Source organism: Ostreococcus tauri, chloroplast (genome assembly GCF_000214015.3).
Source record: "Ostreococcus tauri chloroplast, complete genome".
Lineage (NCBI taxonomy): Eukaryota > Viridiplantae > Chlorophyta > Mamiellophyceae > Mamiellales > Bathycoccaceae > Ostreococcus > Ostreococcus tauri.
The window spans coordinates 1-14208 of NC_008289.1; the positions used below are offsets into that span (position 1 = coordinate 1).

The window sequence follows — 14208 nt, forward strand, 5'->3', positions numbered from 1 at the left end:
TTAGTCAAGCGGACGCATTGAAAGTACTGGCTCTGTGTCACGATCAATTCCTTTTTCGAAACCAGCAGCAGCCGCACGTGCACGACCAGCGTGCCAAAGGTGCCCTACAAAGAAGAAGAATCCTAAAACGTAGTGTGATGTTGCAAGCCAACTACGTGGGTTTACGAAGTTAGTTGAGTTAATTTCAGTTGCTACACCACCTACAGAGTTAAGTGATCCTAAAGGCGCGTGAGTCATGTACTCAGCTGAACGACGCTCTTGCCAAGGCTGAATATCGTTTTTAAGCTTAGATAAATCAAGCCCGTTTGGTCCACGAAGTGGCTCCACCCATGGAGCACGCATATCCCAGAAACGCATAGTTTCACCACCAAAGATAATCTCTCCAGTTGGCGAACGCATAAGGTACTTACCTAATCCAGTTGGTCCCTGTGCAGAAGCAATATTTGCTCCTAAACGTTGGTCACGAACAAGGAAAGTAAATGCTTGTGCTTGCGAAGCTTCTGGTCCAGTCGGTCCAAAGAATTCAGAAGGGTAAACAGTGTTGTTAAACCATACAAATACAGCTGCGATAAATGCCATAAGTGACACAGATGCAAGACTGTATGAAAGGTATGCTTCTCCAGACCATACGAAAGCACGACGTGCCCATGCGAATGGCTTAGTGAAGATGTGGAAGAAACCACCAATAATTAAAGTAGTTCCAATCCAAATGTGACCACCAATTACATCTTCCATGTTATCTACAGAGATAATCCAACCATCACCACCGAAAGGTGACTTAAGTAAGTATCCGAAAATAACTGAAGGGTCGTAAGTTGGGTAGCTAATTACACGTACATCACCACCACCAGGTGCCCATGTATCATAAACTCCACCAAAGTACATAGCTTTCCAAACAAGAAGCCAAGCACCAATTCCAAGAAGTACAAGGTGAATTCCTAAAATTGTTGTCATTTTGTTCTTGTCTTTCCAGAGGTACCCGAAGAATGGGTATGACTCTTCAAGAGTCTCAGGTCCAATAAGTGAGTGATAAACACCACCAAAACCTAAAACAGCAGATGAAATGAGGTGAAGAACACCAGATACAAAGTATGGAAATGTATCAAGAACTTCACCACCAGGTCCAACACCATAACCGAGAGCAGCTAAGTGTGGGAGAAGGATTAATCCTTGCTCATACATTGGTTTCTCAGGTACGAAGTGAGCCACTTCGAAAAGGTTCATAGCCCCAGCCCAGAACACAATAAGACCTGCGTGTGCAACGTGTGCACCTAAAAGTTTACCAGAAAGGTTAATAAGTCGAGCGTTACCCGCCCACCAAGCGAATCCAGTCGATTCTTGGTCGCGACCACCTACAACAAGAGTTGAATTAAAGAGCGTTTCCACGTGGAAGTACCTCCTCAGGGAATACAAGGTTTTCATGAGGCTGATCTTGAGCTGCCATCCATGCACGGATTCCTTCGTTAAGAAGAATGTTCTTTGTGTAGAATGTTTCAAACTCAGGATCTTCTGCTGCGCGAATCTCTTGTGATACGAAGTCGTATGCACGGAGGTTAAGCGCTAAACCAACTACACCAAGTGCAGACATCCATAATCCTGTAACCGGTACAAAGAGCATGAAGAAGTGAAGCCAACGCTTGTTAGAGAAAGCTACTCCAAAAATTTGTGACCAGAAACGGTTTGCAGTAACCATTGAATAAGTTTCTTCTGCTTGAGTTGGGTTGAATGCACGGAATGTGTTAGAACCATCACCATCTTCAAAAAGTGTGTTCTCTACAGTAGCACCGTGAATAGCACAAAGAAGTGCTGCACCGAGTACACCAGCTACACCCATCATGTGGAATGGGTTAAGTGTCCAGTTGTGGAACCCTTGGAAGAAAAGAATGAAACGGAAAATTCCAGCTACTCCAAAAGAAGGTGCAAAGAACCATCCTGATTGTCCAAGAGGGTAGATAAGGAATACCGATACGAATACAGCAATCGGAGCAGAGAATGCGATCGCGTTGTACGGACGAATCTGTACGGCACGAGCAATTTCAAACTGACGGAGCATGAATCCAATTAATCCAAAAGCTCCGTGAAGTGCTACGAATGTCCATAAACCACCGAGTTGACACCAACGAGTGAAGTCACCTTGTGCTTCAGGTCCCCAAAGGAGAAGAAGTGAGTGTGCCATACTGTTCGATGGCGTAGATACAGCTGAAGTAAGGAAGTTACATCCTTCGAGGTATGAACTAGCTAATCCGTGTGTGTACCATGATGAAACGAAAGTTGTTCCAGTAAGCCATCCACCAAGTGCAAAATAAGCACAAGGGAATAATAAAATACCAGACCATCCTACGAATACGAAACGGTCACGCTTAAGCCAGTCGTCAACGTTGTCAAACCAACCACGCTTCTCGTCAACTTTACCAAGTGCAATAGTCATACTATTTACCTAATTATTAATGATTATTTCATTATAAATATGAATGTATTTATAACGCAGTTTTCTACTACTATTATTTTACAAGATTATAACCATTGTATACAAGTAAATATCATAAAAATTTTCTTATTTTAAGGCAAAAATGCAAAAAGTTTATTTTCCGTGTGAGGGAGACAAGCTCCCTCACAAAACTTATAGTTTCATGAAACTAGAAGTTATTTTGCAATACGAGGTGGCTCACGGAAGAAAATCGCGAAGAAAATAATTCCAAGAGTCCCTACAAGTAAAAATGTGTAAACAATAGCTTCCATAATCGAGTACTCCTAGTTATTAAACAGCTTGACGACGAGTTGTAACATCTCCAAGTTTCTGGAATGCACCAAACTCTACTTGTTCATCTAAATCTGGGTCAATACCAGCGAATACATCACGGAAAATTGTACGAGCTCCATGCCAAATGTGACCGAAGAAGAAAAGAAGAGCAAAACTTACGTGTGCAAAAGTAAACCATGCACGTGGGCTACTACGGAAAACTCCATCAGACTGAAGAGTTGCACGGTCAAACTCGAAAACTTCTCCAAGTTGTGCACGACGTGCATATTTCTTAACAGTTGCTGGATCTGTGAATGTTAACCCATCAAGTTCTCCACCGTAGAAAGTTACGTTAACTCCAACTTGTTCAATTGAGTACTTTGACTCAGCACGACGGAATGGTACGTCAGCACGTACAACACCATCCCCATCAATAAGAATTACTGGGAATGTTTCAAAGAAAGTTGGCATACGGCGAACAAAAAGTTCACGACCGTTCTTGTCAGTGAAAGTCGCGTGTCCAAGCCACCCTGCAGCAATACCATCTCCATTATCCATTGGTCCAGAACGGAAAAGACCACCCTTCGCAGGGTTGTTTCCAATGTAATCGTAGAACGCAAGCTTTTCAGGAATAGTAGACCAAGCTGTAGAAAGTGATGCACCACCAGCTACGCTCGTTTGTACACGCTTTTCAATTTCTTGCTGGAAGAAACCTTGATCCCACTGATAACGAGTTGGTCCGAAAAGTTCGATTGGAGTTGCAGCACACCCGTACCACATAGTTCCACCAACTACAAAAGCAGCCCAGAATACAGCTGCAATTGAACTTGAGAGTACTGTCTCAACGTTACCCATACGTAATGCCTTATAAAGACGTTGTGGCGGACGAACACTTAAGTGGAAAAGACCTGCAAGGATACCTACGATACCTGCAGCAATGTGGTGAGCAGCAATCCCACCTGGGTTGTAAGGGTCAAACCCTTCAGCTCCCCATGCTGGTGCAACTGGCTCAACTGCTCCTGTAAGTCCGTACGGGTCAGATACCCAAATACCAGGACCAAAAAGTCCAGTTACGTGGAATGCTCCGAATCCAAAACAAAGAACCCCTGAAAGGAAAAGGTGAATACCAAAAATCTTTGGAAGGTCTAAAGCTGGTTGTTGAGTTCGTGGATCACGGAAAAGCTCAAGATCCCAGAATACCCAGTGCCAAATAGCAGCAAGGAAAAGAAGTCCAGAAAGAATAATGTGTGATGCAGCTACACCTTCGTAAGACCAAAGTCCTGGGTTAGATGTACTTTCACCACTAATTGTCCATCCACCCCAAGAGTTTGTTACTCCAAGACGTGTCATGAACGGAAGAACGAACATTCCTTGACGCCACATTGGGTTAAGTACTGGATCTGAAGGATCAATACTGCTAATTCGTATAATGCCATTGAACCTGCCCACCAGATACTAATGCTGTGTGCATAAGGTGTACTGCAATTAACGACCTGGGTCATTTATACACAGTGTGTACACGGTACCACGGTAATCCCATAAGCTACCTCTTTACATAATATTAAATTCATTGACTTTCTATTTATAATTATAGCACATCCTTTTGGCATTCACAAAAAAGAAGAGGGATAAATATGGGCCTAGACGGACTCGAACCGCCGACATCCTCGGTGTAAACGAGGCGCTCTACCAACTGAGCTATAGACCCTTATACAGATATAATAAGGCAATTCGTGGTAAGTTTGCAATATTATTATGAGAAAAATTAACCCTAAATAATACATACCTAGGGCTAATAGAACACGTTAATAAAATCTTGAGTAGTAAACATTATCCTTGACGCTGTTTGTGCTTAGGGTTACTACAGATTACCATTACTTTCCCATGACGGCGAATAACACGACACTTAGGACACATTTTCTTTACAGATGCACGAACTTTCATATTTTTATTAAAAAACGCTAATTATGTATTCTGGGCGAACGACGGGGATCGAACCCGCGAGTGAAGGAGTCACAGTCCTTTGCCTTACCACTTGGCTACGCCCGCCAGACACTTGTACAATACAATATCAAAGATAGAGCTTAATGTCTATATTTTTTCAAGAAAAAGTTATAAAGCGGGTGACGTGATTCGAACACGCAACGTTCAACTTGGAAGGATGACACTCTACCATTGAGTTACACCCGCTTACTCATATGATAATAAGAAGACTGTATTTTGTCTAGAGGAAATACAAAAAAATAAAGTATAAGCCGAATTCTGTGCGTGTGGTTATTTATCTGGAAATTTCATTACTGAAATTTTCTAGCAAGATATAAATTTAAAGAAATGACATTCAAATTTTACCTTTTGCTCTCAATAAGGGTCTACCGAAAATACTTTTCACAAAAATACCTTAAATTTGCACCTTTGATTTACATTTAAAGTAAAAAAGTTTTGTTTCTGTGGCACTTTCCTTACACACCAAGTGTGCACTTAATTTTCTTAAGTTATGAATCATTTCATGAGAGTTCGGACTTTCCTCAAAAATACTTAAATATTTCTGCAACCACTCTTTATTTTTAATGGCGGGAACAGGATTTGAACCTGTGACCTTAAGATTATGAGCCTTACAAGCTACCAGACTGCTCTATCCCGCTATACTAAAGTATAGCGGAAAAAAGCAATAGAAAAAAGTTTATTTAGCTTTCGTAGGGTTCGATGAGACGTAAGCTTCGCGACGCATATTTACACGATCGTCCAATCGTTTTTGAACTTTGTCATCAATCATACGTGGAGTCACTTTTCCAAATGTACGATGTTCCCATAAACGTTTGTACACATTTTGCTGAATACGCTCCGGTTCATTACTGAAAAAATGTAAATTTTCTTGAAGTTCATCATTTAAAAGTTGTACCGAATCGGGTGTATCCGTAGACGAAGTTTGGACAACCACTTCAGTCGGTTTAACTACTGGATAGTGCCATGGTAAACGGACTTCAGCTGGAAGTGCATGAAGTTTAGCATAGGACATTTCCACATCAGTACCATCCCCAAGGTGCACATGGTTTGATGTCCATTTAGTACCACGGATTAATTTCACCATATCAGCATAAGCTGTTTTTGTTTGTGCTTTTTCCGCCATAAGTTCCGGATACACTTGGTAGTCAACCTCATAGTCCAAATTATCAGTAAATGGGCTTACGAGGAAGCGTTCCTGTGGACTCGATTCTGCCATTAACTTATCATCCATTTCGTCACGAATTTGACGTAATGTTAATAAATAATTTTTATCTTCTTGTTTTTCCCAATTCGGTACCATATACAAATTAAATGGAACCGAACGAGCGCGTAAAACACCTTGGTTAATTCCCTGAAATTCATGAAAAGTTGCTTCAGCATTCCAATCCTCATTGGATAATTCACGTTCACGAACTTGATTACACTCATCAAAACGAGTCTCAGTATTCCAGAACGGTTTAAACTGGACTGCACGTTTTGCCCCTTGTTCAAAGCTGACACCTGCTCTATTCGTCGCACGGTAACTTTGACGACTCAATTCAAATGCATTATCACTTGAGGGTTCCCATGTATACCCACGCGTTCGGTGGTGTTTTAAACCATCAAACGGTGTATAGGCAAGGAGACTATCCCAATGGTAAATCACGAGTGCTTCCGGAGTACAGTTGGCAAATTGTAAAAATAATGCTGCAACGATACCTACAGATACACGACGAATACGGTAACGATTTAATGTTTGTTGGGCACCAAAGCCTGAGTAAGCCTTACCAAAAATACGGTAGCCAAGTGTTACCCAAAAAATGAAGATAATGGCTGTATACGACACTGTAAAAGCCAGTAAATAAACATAACGATTTCCAGGAATAGAACTAAGAAGTGTTTGACTCCCTTCTAAATGCAGTGGGTTACAAAACATTAACCCAAAACTCATAAGAAAATAGTAAAGTCCTTCTTGTTTACTAGCTAATTGTCCGGCCCCAGGACCTAAAGCTGCAGTTCGTAAACTTGATTCTTGTTCCACCCAACAATCGAGAGCACAGCGAACGACTGCCATTGTTCCAAGAATAATTAAAGCCGGTTCAAAATAATACCAAACCCAGAGTACACGACTCCATCCGAAAAATGTTAAGGCTAAAAGAGTGACCTGTCCCGCAATCGTTCCAGCTACCGCAAGTTGTCCTTTTTCTTTTCCCTCTAAGAGATAACGTTTAAGAGCTACAAACCATGGTGCTACTGGTACAATCCCATACATAAGCCCATGAATTAATCCTAAACCAATTGAATTTTCCATAGTTTATTTTTCTTTTAACTTATATGCAAGGTTACCCTCCAACCAAAAATATTGAATGTAAACTCACCTTTATTTTATTACTACTTTACCACATTTATCTGAGAAGAGCATTTATTTATTTGTTCTTTATTGAATAGGTGATCTTGCCACCTATTCAATAAAATTTTATTCTGCGGCATCAAGATCTTTACCAAATCCTTTTGCCTCATCGTCCCAGTTCTCTGATACTGGAGCCGGTGGATAATAGAAACCTGTTGATTTACGAGTTGTTAATGACTTTCCTAATGAAAGTGCATTACGTGCCGCGTCAAGTGCTTTACGCTTCCAAGTGGCTGCTCGCATCCCTGATTGTGCGTTTGACTGTCGTCGCTTTGGAACTGCCATAATGAATCTTCTCAATATAATGTTTATTACACTAATTATAATAAGATTTTTTATTTTGTCTATCTCTACTCTGTTTTACTTCATTGCTATAATTTTTTGTATCTTTTGCATTCTATTTTGTGTTAATATATCGCTGTTATATACCAGTTCTTGTCAAATTATCTACAAACACGTTGGTATGTAGGGAAATTTTATTATTTATTAAAGATTGGAGTCTACTTTTCAATTTATGCCAATTGGAGTACCAAAGGTTGCTTATCGTCTACCGGGTGAATCCACACCTCAATGGGTCGATTTGTACAACCGTTTATATCGTGAGCGTGTGTTATTCCTCGGCTCTGGACTTGATGATGAGTTAGCCAACCAGTTGAATGGTATCATGCTTTATTTAAGTGCTGAAGATGCTAGTCGTTCATTATTCTTATATATTAATTCACCAGGTGGTTCAGTAACAGCTGGTTTATCAGTTTTTGATATTATGAATTATGTGCAAGCTTCTGTTACTACTATCGGTATTGGATTTGCTGCTTCTATGGCGTCTTTTATCTTAGCCGGTGGAGAACGTGGAAGTCGTATTGCTTTACCTCATTGTCGTGTAATGATTCACCAACCACAAGGTGGTATGGAAGGACAAGCTTCTGAAGTCGTTCTTGAGAAAGAAGAAATTGTTCGCCTCCGTCGTTTAATTGGTCGTTTGTACGTGGATTTAACTGGTCAACCATTATCGACTATCGCCAATGATTTAGATCGAGATAAATATTTATCTGCACGTGAGGCACGTGAATATGGCTTAGTTGATTTAGTAGCAACAACTGAAACAGCTACTGTTTAATATTGATTTACTTATATTGATTCATGTATAAATAATAAAGGGGGCTAAGTAGCCCCCTTTAGAACATTCAAGGTATAACAAAAGTGTTATAGCCTTAAATATAAATTACGAATTAATTTCCGAATACAGGACTACCGCCTGCTGATTCTTTGTACATTTTAGCAGCTGCTACTCGTGCAGTTTCACGATCAAATTTTAATTGGTTCTCAATGTAACCTTTTTTAGAATCTGATTTAGTCATACTTTCTTTCGCTGTTGCTGCTAATTGCTCAGCTTCTTCTAAGTTGATTTCAGAAGCGTCTTGAATGTCACGGCAAAGAATGTTTACACGTCCTTCTTTAATTACCCCAAAACCACCGAGAAGTGCAAGGAAACGCCACGTCGTTCCTTGGCGAACGCCAAGTACTCCGTTGTCTAATCCTGTTACTAAAGGTGCGTGGTCTTTAAGAATTCCAATGTACCCTGTGTTCGTTGGGAGAAGTAATTCGTCCGCTTCTTCTTTAAAGAAGATTCTATCTGGTTTTACAATACAAACTTCCATGTTTTTTCCTCTTACAATTTTTTATAAATTTAATTTAGCACGCGCTAAATTGTATTAAATTTATAATTTTGCAGCCTTCTCTACTGCTTCGTCAATGTTTCCTACAAGGTAGAATGCCTGCTCAGGAAGGTCATCTAACTCTCCCCCTAAGATCATCTTGAATCCTTGAATTGACTCTGCAAGACTTACATACTTACCAGGTGAACCTGTAAATACTTCAGCTACGAAGAATGGTTGCGAAAGGAAACGCTCTACTTTACGAGCACGTGCTACAGTTAAACGGTCTTCTTCAGAAAGTTCATCAAGACCTAAAATCGCAATAATATCTTGAAGTTCTTTGTAACGCTGTAAAGTCTGCTTAACCCCTTGTGCAGTGTCATAGTGGTCATCCCCAAGAATCCATGGCTGAAGCATTGTTGAAGTTGAATCAAGTGGATCTACTGCTGGGTAAATTCCCTTAGCTGCTAAGTTACGTGAAAGTACAGTTGTTGCATCTAAGTGAGCAAACGTTGTTGCTGGAGCTGGGTCAGTAAGGTCATCTGCAGGTACGTATACTGCTTGAATTGATGTAATTGATCCAGTCTTAGTCGATGTAATACGCTCCTGGAGTGATCCCATTTCAGTACTAAGTGTAGGCTGGTATCCTACTGCTGATGGCATACGTCCTAAAAGTGCAGATACTTCAGAACCCGCTTGTACAAAACGGAAAATGTTATCTACGAAAAGAAGTACATCTTGGTTGTTTACGTCACGGAAGTACTCAGCCATTGTTAATGCTGTAAGTCCTACACGCATACGTGCCCCTGGCGGTTCGTTCATCTGGCCATAAACAAGTGCTACTTTCGAATTCGCAAGGTTTGCTGTGTCAATTACTTTAGATTCACACATCTCTTGGTAAAGGTCGTTTCCTTCACGTGTACGCTCACCTACACCAGCGAAAACTGATACTCCTCCGTGTGCCTTAGCAATATTGTTGTTAACCTAGACTGTGGGTTACCCCATCAGCCCGGCGTCAGATCCGGACGTGCGACTTTCACCGCATCCGGCTCCCGAAATATAGATCCCTCGTGAGGGAAAATTTATGTGTCAATTGTTCTGTTAGGTCTCGAAAATCAAATAGGATCTGTTTAATTACTGTTCACGTCTTTGACAGTTGGTAGTTGAAGCAACTATTACAAAATGTTGAAAACAGGTTATTGAGAATGAGTGGTGAGTTTAAAACGAATTAGAGATGTGGTTTCTCAGATCACATCTTTAAACGCTCGTCTGGTAATACGGCATTCTTCACCCAAATAATGCAGCGGTATGAGATGTACCAGCTTACTCCGGCGATGAATACCATAAATGCAACTTGGTATTGCATTTGAACACCTACAGTAAAGTATGTAGCTTTCTTGTAACTTACAACTTTTGTGATCATAATTGGTGCTTTAGCTCCAGTGAGGTGGCCAATAAGGTTTACTAGCCAAATGATTGGTGCCGTGATGATGTGAAGTTTTTCAAAGTGATTTGCAAGTGTACAAAGCCCAGTTACAGCTACTGTTGTAGCAACAGCATTGCGTTCGCTTTCTGCATCGAGTTCGAGTTTTCGAGCGCGACGTTTCTTTACCAGGTCAGACATTCGTTGGGTTAATTTACCCATAGGCGTTTTTGCAAAGGTTTGTCCAGCGGCGTCGGTGAGAGCGTGAAATAAAATTCCCACTGGGTGGTGGTGATTATTTACTGCCTTCATTTGTCGCTGATGGTGTTCACGTTGATCAAGATTCTCCATTGTCGTCTCAATTACGTTCTCTGTAAAGTTGTCTTGCGGTGTCTCAGACTGAGGAGGGATTAAACCGTTAATTTTCCCAAACTTCTCGCGATCACGAATTCGTCGTGCCGCTGAGTTTTTGTTCTGGTCATTTTGCATTTCGTTGCTCATAAGTATTAATGATAGATAAAATCGGAATTGTTCCCGAAGTATTTCTGAATTGAGATTGTGGTCCCATTTCAGCCAATTTTGAGGGTTAGTCCCTGTATTTTTGGTTCATTAGAGCAATCGAATATATGTGTATTCGTTAAACAGATGCTGCATCCAGATTTGCTATTGAGAAGGGAATGAGTTTATTCCCTCCTCCTGGATTCCCAAATCGCATTCTAAGTGATTTTCGAGTTGATTAAAATAAGAAACTCATGGTTAGAAGTCTATTGTTTTGGAACGGGTCCCTTAGGTCCTTTTTGTTCCTTACGAGTCTTCAGAAGGTGACACGATTGATGTACGACTTGTAAGTTTTCATATTTATCCGAGCCTCCTTGGGAGATTGGGATAATGTGATCCACTTCCATCGCTTCATTCGTATTCGGCAAAAACTTTTTGTGGCAGATACCACAAGTATATTTTTGTCGCCCTAGTAACTTCTTCAATGAAGGTTTAATTTGGGATACAGTGGATTCGCGTTTGGTCCAATATACTGTATCTTTATCAAAAGGTGATGCTTTCCCTTTGATCTTCAAATGTCGTTTAGAGGTTACCCATGAAGGAAGTGCTAAAAAGATGAATTTATCTGTTCCAGATCGAGTTTTGGACATCGTTCCAAAGATCCACTTTGGTTTGTGAGTTTTACCACGAAATTTGACTTCGTGTTTTTCTTCTGTATTGAAATATTTCTTCATTACAGTTTCTACTCCCATTCCGTTTGCGGCTCGACGTTTGGCCCAAGCTTCTAGCATCTTGAAAATAGTTCCTTCTACTTGTTTAAAATCTTTACTGCATTCATGTACACAATAATAATTACACCACCCCACGATAATAGGGTTAAGTGTTTTAATCAAGGTTTCTTGAGTTGAACTTCGGTGCTTTTGTAATACGTTATGAACCTTTGAAATTAATCGTTTCTTGGATTTAGCGGATACGCTTGCACGACATTTTGTTTTTCCAGTCTCTTTCTCTGTAATTGAGATGAACTGAAAACCGAGAAATTCAAAGCCGTTGCCAGATTTGACAATGTTTGTTTTTGCTTCGGAGAGACTAAGTCCAGCATTGTCTTTTAGCCATTCGGATACAAAATTTTTGCAGGCGAGAACAACTTCATACGATTCATGAATGATTACAAAGTCGTCGGCATATCGGATAATACTTACATGGCGAAGTCGATCGCTTTTTGGTACGCTGGAGTTAAAGCCAAGTTTTTGGTAGAGTTCTTCGACATAGAATTTGCGAACAGCATTTTCCATTCCGTGAAGGGCAATATTAGCTAGTAGTGGAGAAATGACCCCACCCTGCGGTGTTCCCATTTGGGTTTGTCCTCGGTCTACCGTTTCCCATTCTTTTCTTTTAGGAAATCTTACTTTCTTTTCGGCTTTAAGCCATGCATTGATCTGGGTTTTTAATGTTTTTGAGCAATTGAGTTTCTTTAAGAGTTTCTCATGATCAATTTCATCAAAACAAGCAGAGATGTCTGCATCAAGAACAAATTTTTGTTTCATTCGGAGCGCATGCCAAGTTGCCGAAGTTGCATCATGACAACTTCTTTTTGGACGGAATCCGTATGAATTTGCTTCAAATTTTGCTTCCCATTCTGGTTCAAGAGCCAGTTTGACAAGCATTTGGGTTGCTCGATCCTTAATGATAGGAATCCCTAATTTTCGCGTTTTATTTGTTCCTGGTTTTGGGATTTCTTTTACAAGAATTGGTGACGCGGATGAAGTAATTCTAAGATTTCGCGCAAGTTCTAAGCGTTCTTGTGCTGTTAGATTACTTTTTGAGTCGATACCAGGCGTTTTTCGTCCCTTATTTAACAGAGTGACACGACGTACTGCTAGAAGACAAGCGTCCAAACTAGTTGTGAGTTTTTGTTGTAAAAACTTTAAGGCTTTTTCATCGTTGTTCACAGGTTCGTTCTTTGCTAATTTGTTTTCAATAGTACGACTTTTCTCGAAAATTCGTTTTTGTAGACGGTCTACACGTTCTTCGACTTCATGCCATCGAACGTCGGACCACACCTGAATCGATTTGGAAAATTCCTGTTTTCGAGTTGGGTTCATAAGTTGTCTAATAAAATTTTCGAATTTCTATATTTCCTAGTCAGTTTCCGTCCATGTTTCCCCTAAGAAGAGCGGTGAAAACACGTTAAATAATCTTTTGGATTATTTGCTATTAACAATCACCTTTGACAAGCAATCGTCTTACAATTTTGACTAGTCCTGCAGTTATCCATTCATACCAGGCGGGTATCCTTTGAAAAGGCGCGTGGAACGAATAACCCATCCCTTTTCTTTTAAATCGTTTAAATAAGTCCTTAGACCCCCCAAATTTACCTTAGACCGGTTTATTGCTAAACAGTTTGTGCCTATTTCCCTAATCCTGAAATAGGTCAGTCGACATCGCTGAGTAGTATCATGGGTATTCTCAGTTTTGATGTATATCTCCCGCTCGATGACATCATCAAGAGGTTCATGGTTCGATATAAAGATAAGTAAAGAGGTTGCAAAAGGAATTTTGTCTGAATTCTTTTCCCAAATGTTTTCAGATGTCTTTTCCGTTTACTATTCAAATAAGTCATAGACTCGTACCAAAGATCCATGCTGCCCGCTTTATATACCGCCTTAGGTACATAAAACGACGATCTTGGATTCAGTTCACAATAACTGTAAAGATTTTCACTTTCCAATTTAAAAGATCAATCACTTTTTTTTAGGAGTGATTGGTTTGCTTTCTTTAAGCAAACACGGGTCGCACGATGAGCTCCATAATTAACACTGTTTTACCTACACCAGCTCCACCGAAGAGACCAATTTTACCACCACGACGGTATGGTGCGAGAAGGTCTACTACTTTAATTCCAGTTTCAAAAATTGAAAGGTTAGTATCAAGATCTACAAATGCTGGAGCAGCACGGTGAATAGGGAGCATTCCCTCTGGTGTAGAAACAGCACCAAGCTCGTCTACTGGCTCACCAAGAACGTTGAAGATACGTCCAAGAGTGTTTTTACCAACTGGTACTGAAAGTGCTGCACCGGTATCAACTACAGTCATACCACGCATTAAACCATCAGTAGCACTCATTGATACTGCACGAACAACGTTATCTCCAAGGAGTTGTTGTACTTCTGCTACACATTTGATTGTGTCTCCAACATCATTTTTACCTTCAATTACAACGGAGTTGTAAATGTTCGGCATTTTGTTTGGTGAAAATACTGCATCAATAACCGGTCCGATAATTTGAGTAATACGACCAATGTTCTGTTCTGTCTTAAGAGCTGTCATAATTTTAGCGAAAAAAGAATTATTAATTAATTTTGATAGAAAGTGCAAAATTAATATAAATTTTATTTTTTATTTGATTTAATTTGAGGAAATGTAGAAAAATAATTGTTTAAATTACAATTCTATATAAAGTGATTTTTACCTTTGTTAATAATTTGAGGTATTAACA

The 14208-nt window shown here is 40.1% G+C and overlaps 10 protein-coding genes and 4 non-coding genes; 1 reads left to right on the top strand and 13 right to left on the bottom strand. All coding sequences in view use genetic code 11, as the record gives it.

Annotated features, from left to right (window-relative positions):
- On the bottom strand, positions 1 to 1386 carry psbC (photosystem II 44 kDa protein). The gene has a single exon. The coding sequence runs from the start codon at positions 1384 to 1386 to the stop codon at positions 1 to 3; it is 1386 nt and encodes a 461-aa protein (YP_717204.2).
- Positions 1370 to 2428, bottom strand: psbD (photosystem II protein D2). The gene has a single exon. The coding sequence runs from the start codon at positions 2426 to 2428 to the stop codon at positions 1370 to 1372; it is 1059 nt and encodes a 352-aa protein (YP_717205.1).
- Positions 2429 to 2643: 215 nt separating this feature from the next.
- On the bottom strand, positions 2644 to 2739 carry psbT (photosystem II protein T). The gene has a single exon. It carries the CDS (start codon positions 2737 to 2739, stop codon positions 2644 to 2646), a length of 96 nt encoding a protein of 31 aa, YP_717206.1.
- Positions 2740 to 2758: 19 nt separating this feature from the next.
- On the bottom strand, positions 2759 to 4090 carry PsbB. The gene has a single exon. It carries the CDS (start codon positions 4088 to 4090, stop codon positions 2759 to 2761), a length of 1332 nt encoding a protein of 443 aa, YP_717207.1.
- Positions 4091 to 4375: 285 nt separating this feature from the next.
- Positions 4376 to 4448, bottom strand: trnV. Its single transcript has one exon. It is a non-coding gene; the product is annotated as a tRNA-Val (tRNA).
- Positions 4449 to 4570: 122 nt separating this feature from the next.
- On the bottom strand, positions 4571 to 4684 carry rpl36 (ribosomal protein L36). The gene has a single exon. The coding sequence runs from the start codon at positions 4682 to 4684 to the stop codon at positions 4571 to 4573; it is 114 nt and encodes a 37-aa protein (YP_717208.1).
- A 33-nt stretch (positions 4685 to 4717) lies between these two features.
- trnH lies at positions 4718 to 4789 on the bottom strand. Its single transcript has one exon. It is a non-coding gene; the product is annotated as a tRNA-His (tRNA).
- Positions 4790 to 4858: 69 nt separating this feature from the next.
- On the bottom strand, positions 4859 to 4930 carry trnG. Its single transcript has one exon. It is a non-coding gene; the product is annotated as a tRNA-Gly (tRNA).
- Positions 4931 to 5308: 378 nt separating this feature from the next.
- trnM lies at positions 5309 to 5382 on the bottom strand. Its single transcript has one exon. It is a non-coding gene; the product is annotated as a tRNA-Met (tRNA).
- Positions 5383 to 5420: 38 nt separating this feature from the next.
- ORF537 (hypothetical protein) lies at positions 5421 to 7034 on the bottom strand. The gene has a single exon. The coding sequence runs from the start codon at positions 7032 to 7034 to the stop codon at positions 5421 to 5423; it is 1614 nt and encodes a 537-aa protein (YP_717209.1).
- Positions 7035 to 7199: 165 nt separating this feature from the next.
- Positions 7200 to 7418, bottom strand: Rpl32 (ribosomal protein L32). Its single transcript has one exon. It carries the CDS (start codon positions 7416 to 7418, stop codon positions 7200 to 7202), a length of 219 nt encoding a protein of 72 aa, YP_717210.1.
- Positions 7419 to 7647: 229 nt separating this feature from the next.
- clpP (ATP-dependent Clp protease proteolytic subunit) lies at positions 7648 to 8250 on the top strand. Its single transcript has one exon. The coding sequence runs from the start codon at positions 7648 to 7650 to the stop codon at positions 8248 to 8250; it is 603 nt and encodes a 200-aa protein (YP_717211.1).
- Positions 8251 to 8362: 112 nt separating this feature from the next.
- atpE (ATP synthase CF1 epsilon subunit) lies at positions 8363 to 8791 on the bottom strand. Its single transcript has one exon. The coding sequence runs from the start codon at positions 8789 to 8791 to the stop codon at positions 8363 to 8365; it is 429 nt and encodes a 142-aa protein (YP_717212.1).
- Positions 8792 to 8851: 60 nt separating this feature from the next.
- Positions 8852 to 14039, bottom strand: atpB (ATP synthase CF1 beta subunit). One transcript has 2 exons: positions 13509 to 14039; positions 8852 to 9772 (listed from the first exon to the last, which is right to left on the bottom strand). Exons 1-2 carry the CDS (start codon positions 14037 to 14039, stop codon positions 8852 to 8854), a joined length of 1452 nt encoding a protein of 483 aa, YP_717213.1.
- Between the last annotated feature and the right edge of the window lie 169 nt (positions 14040 to 14208).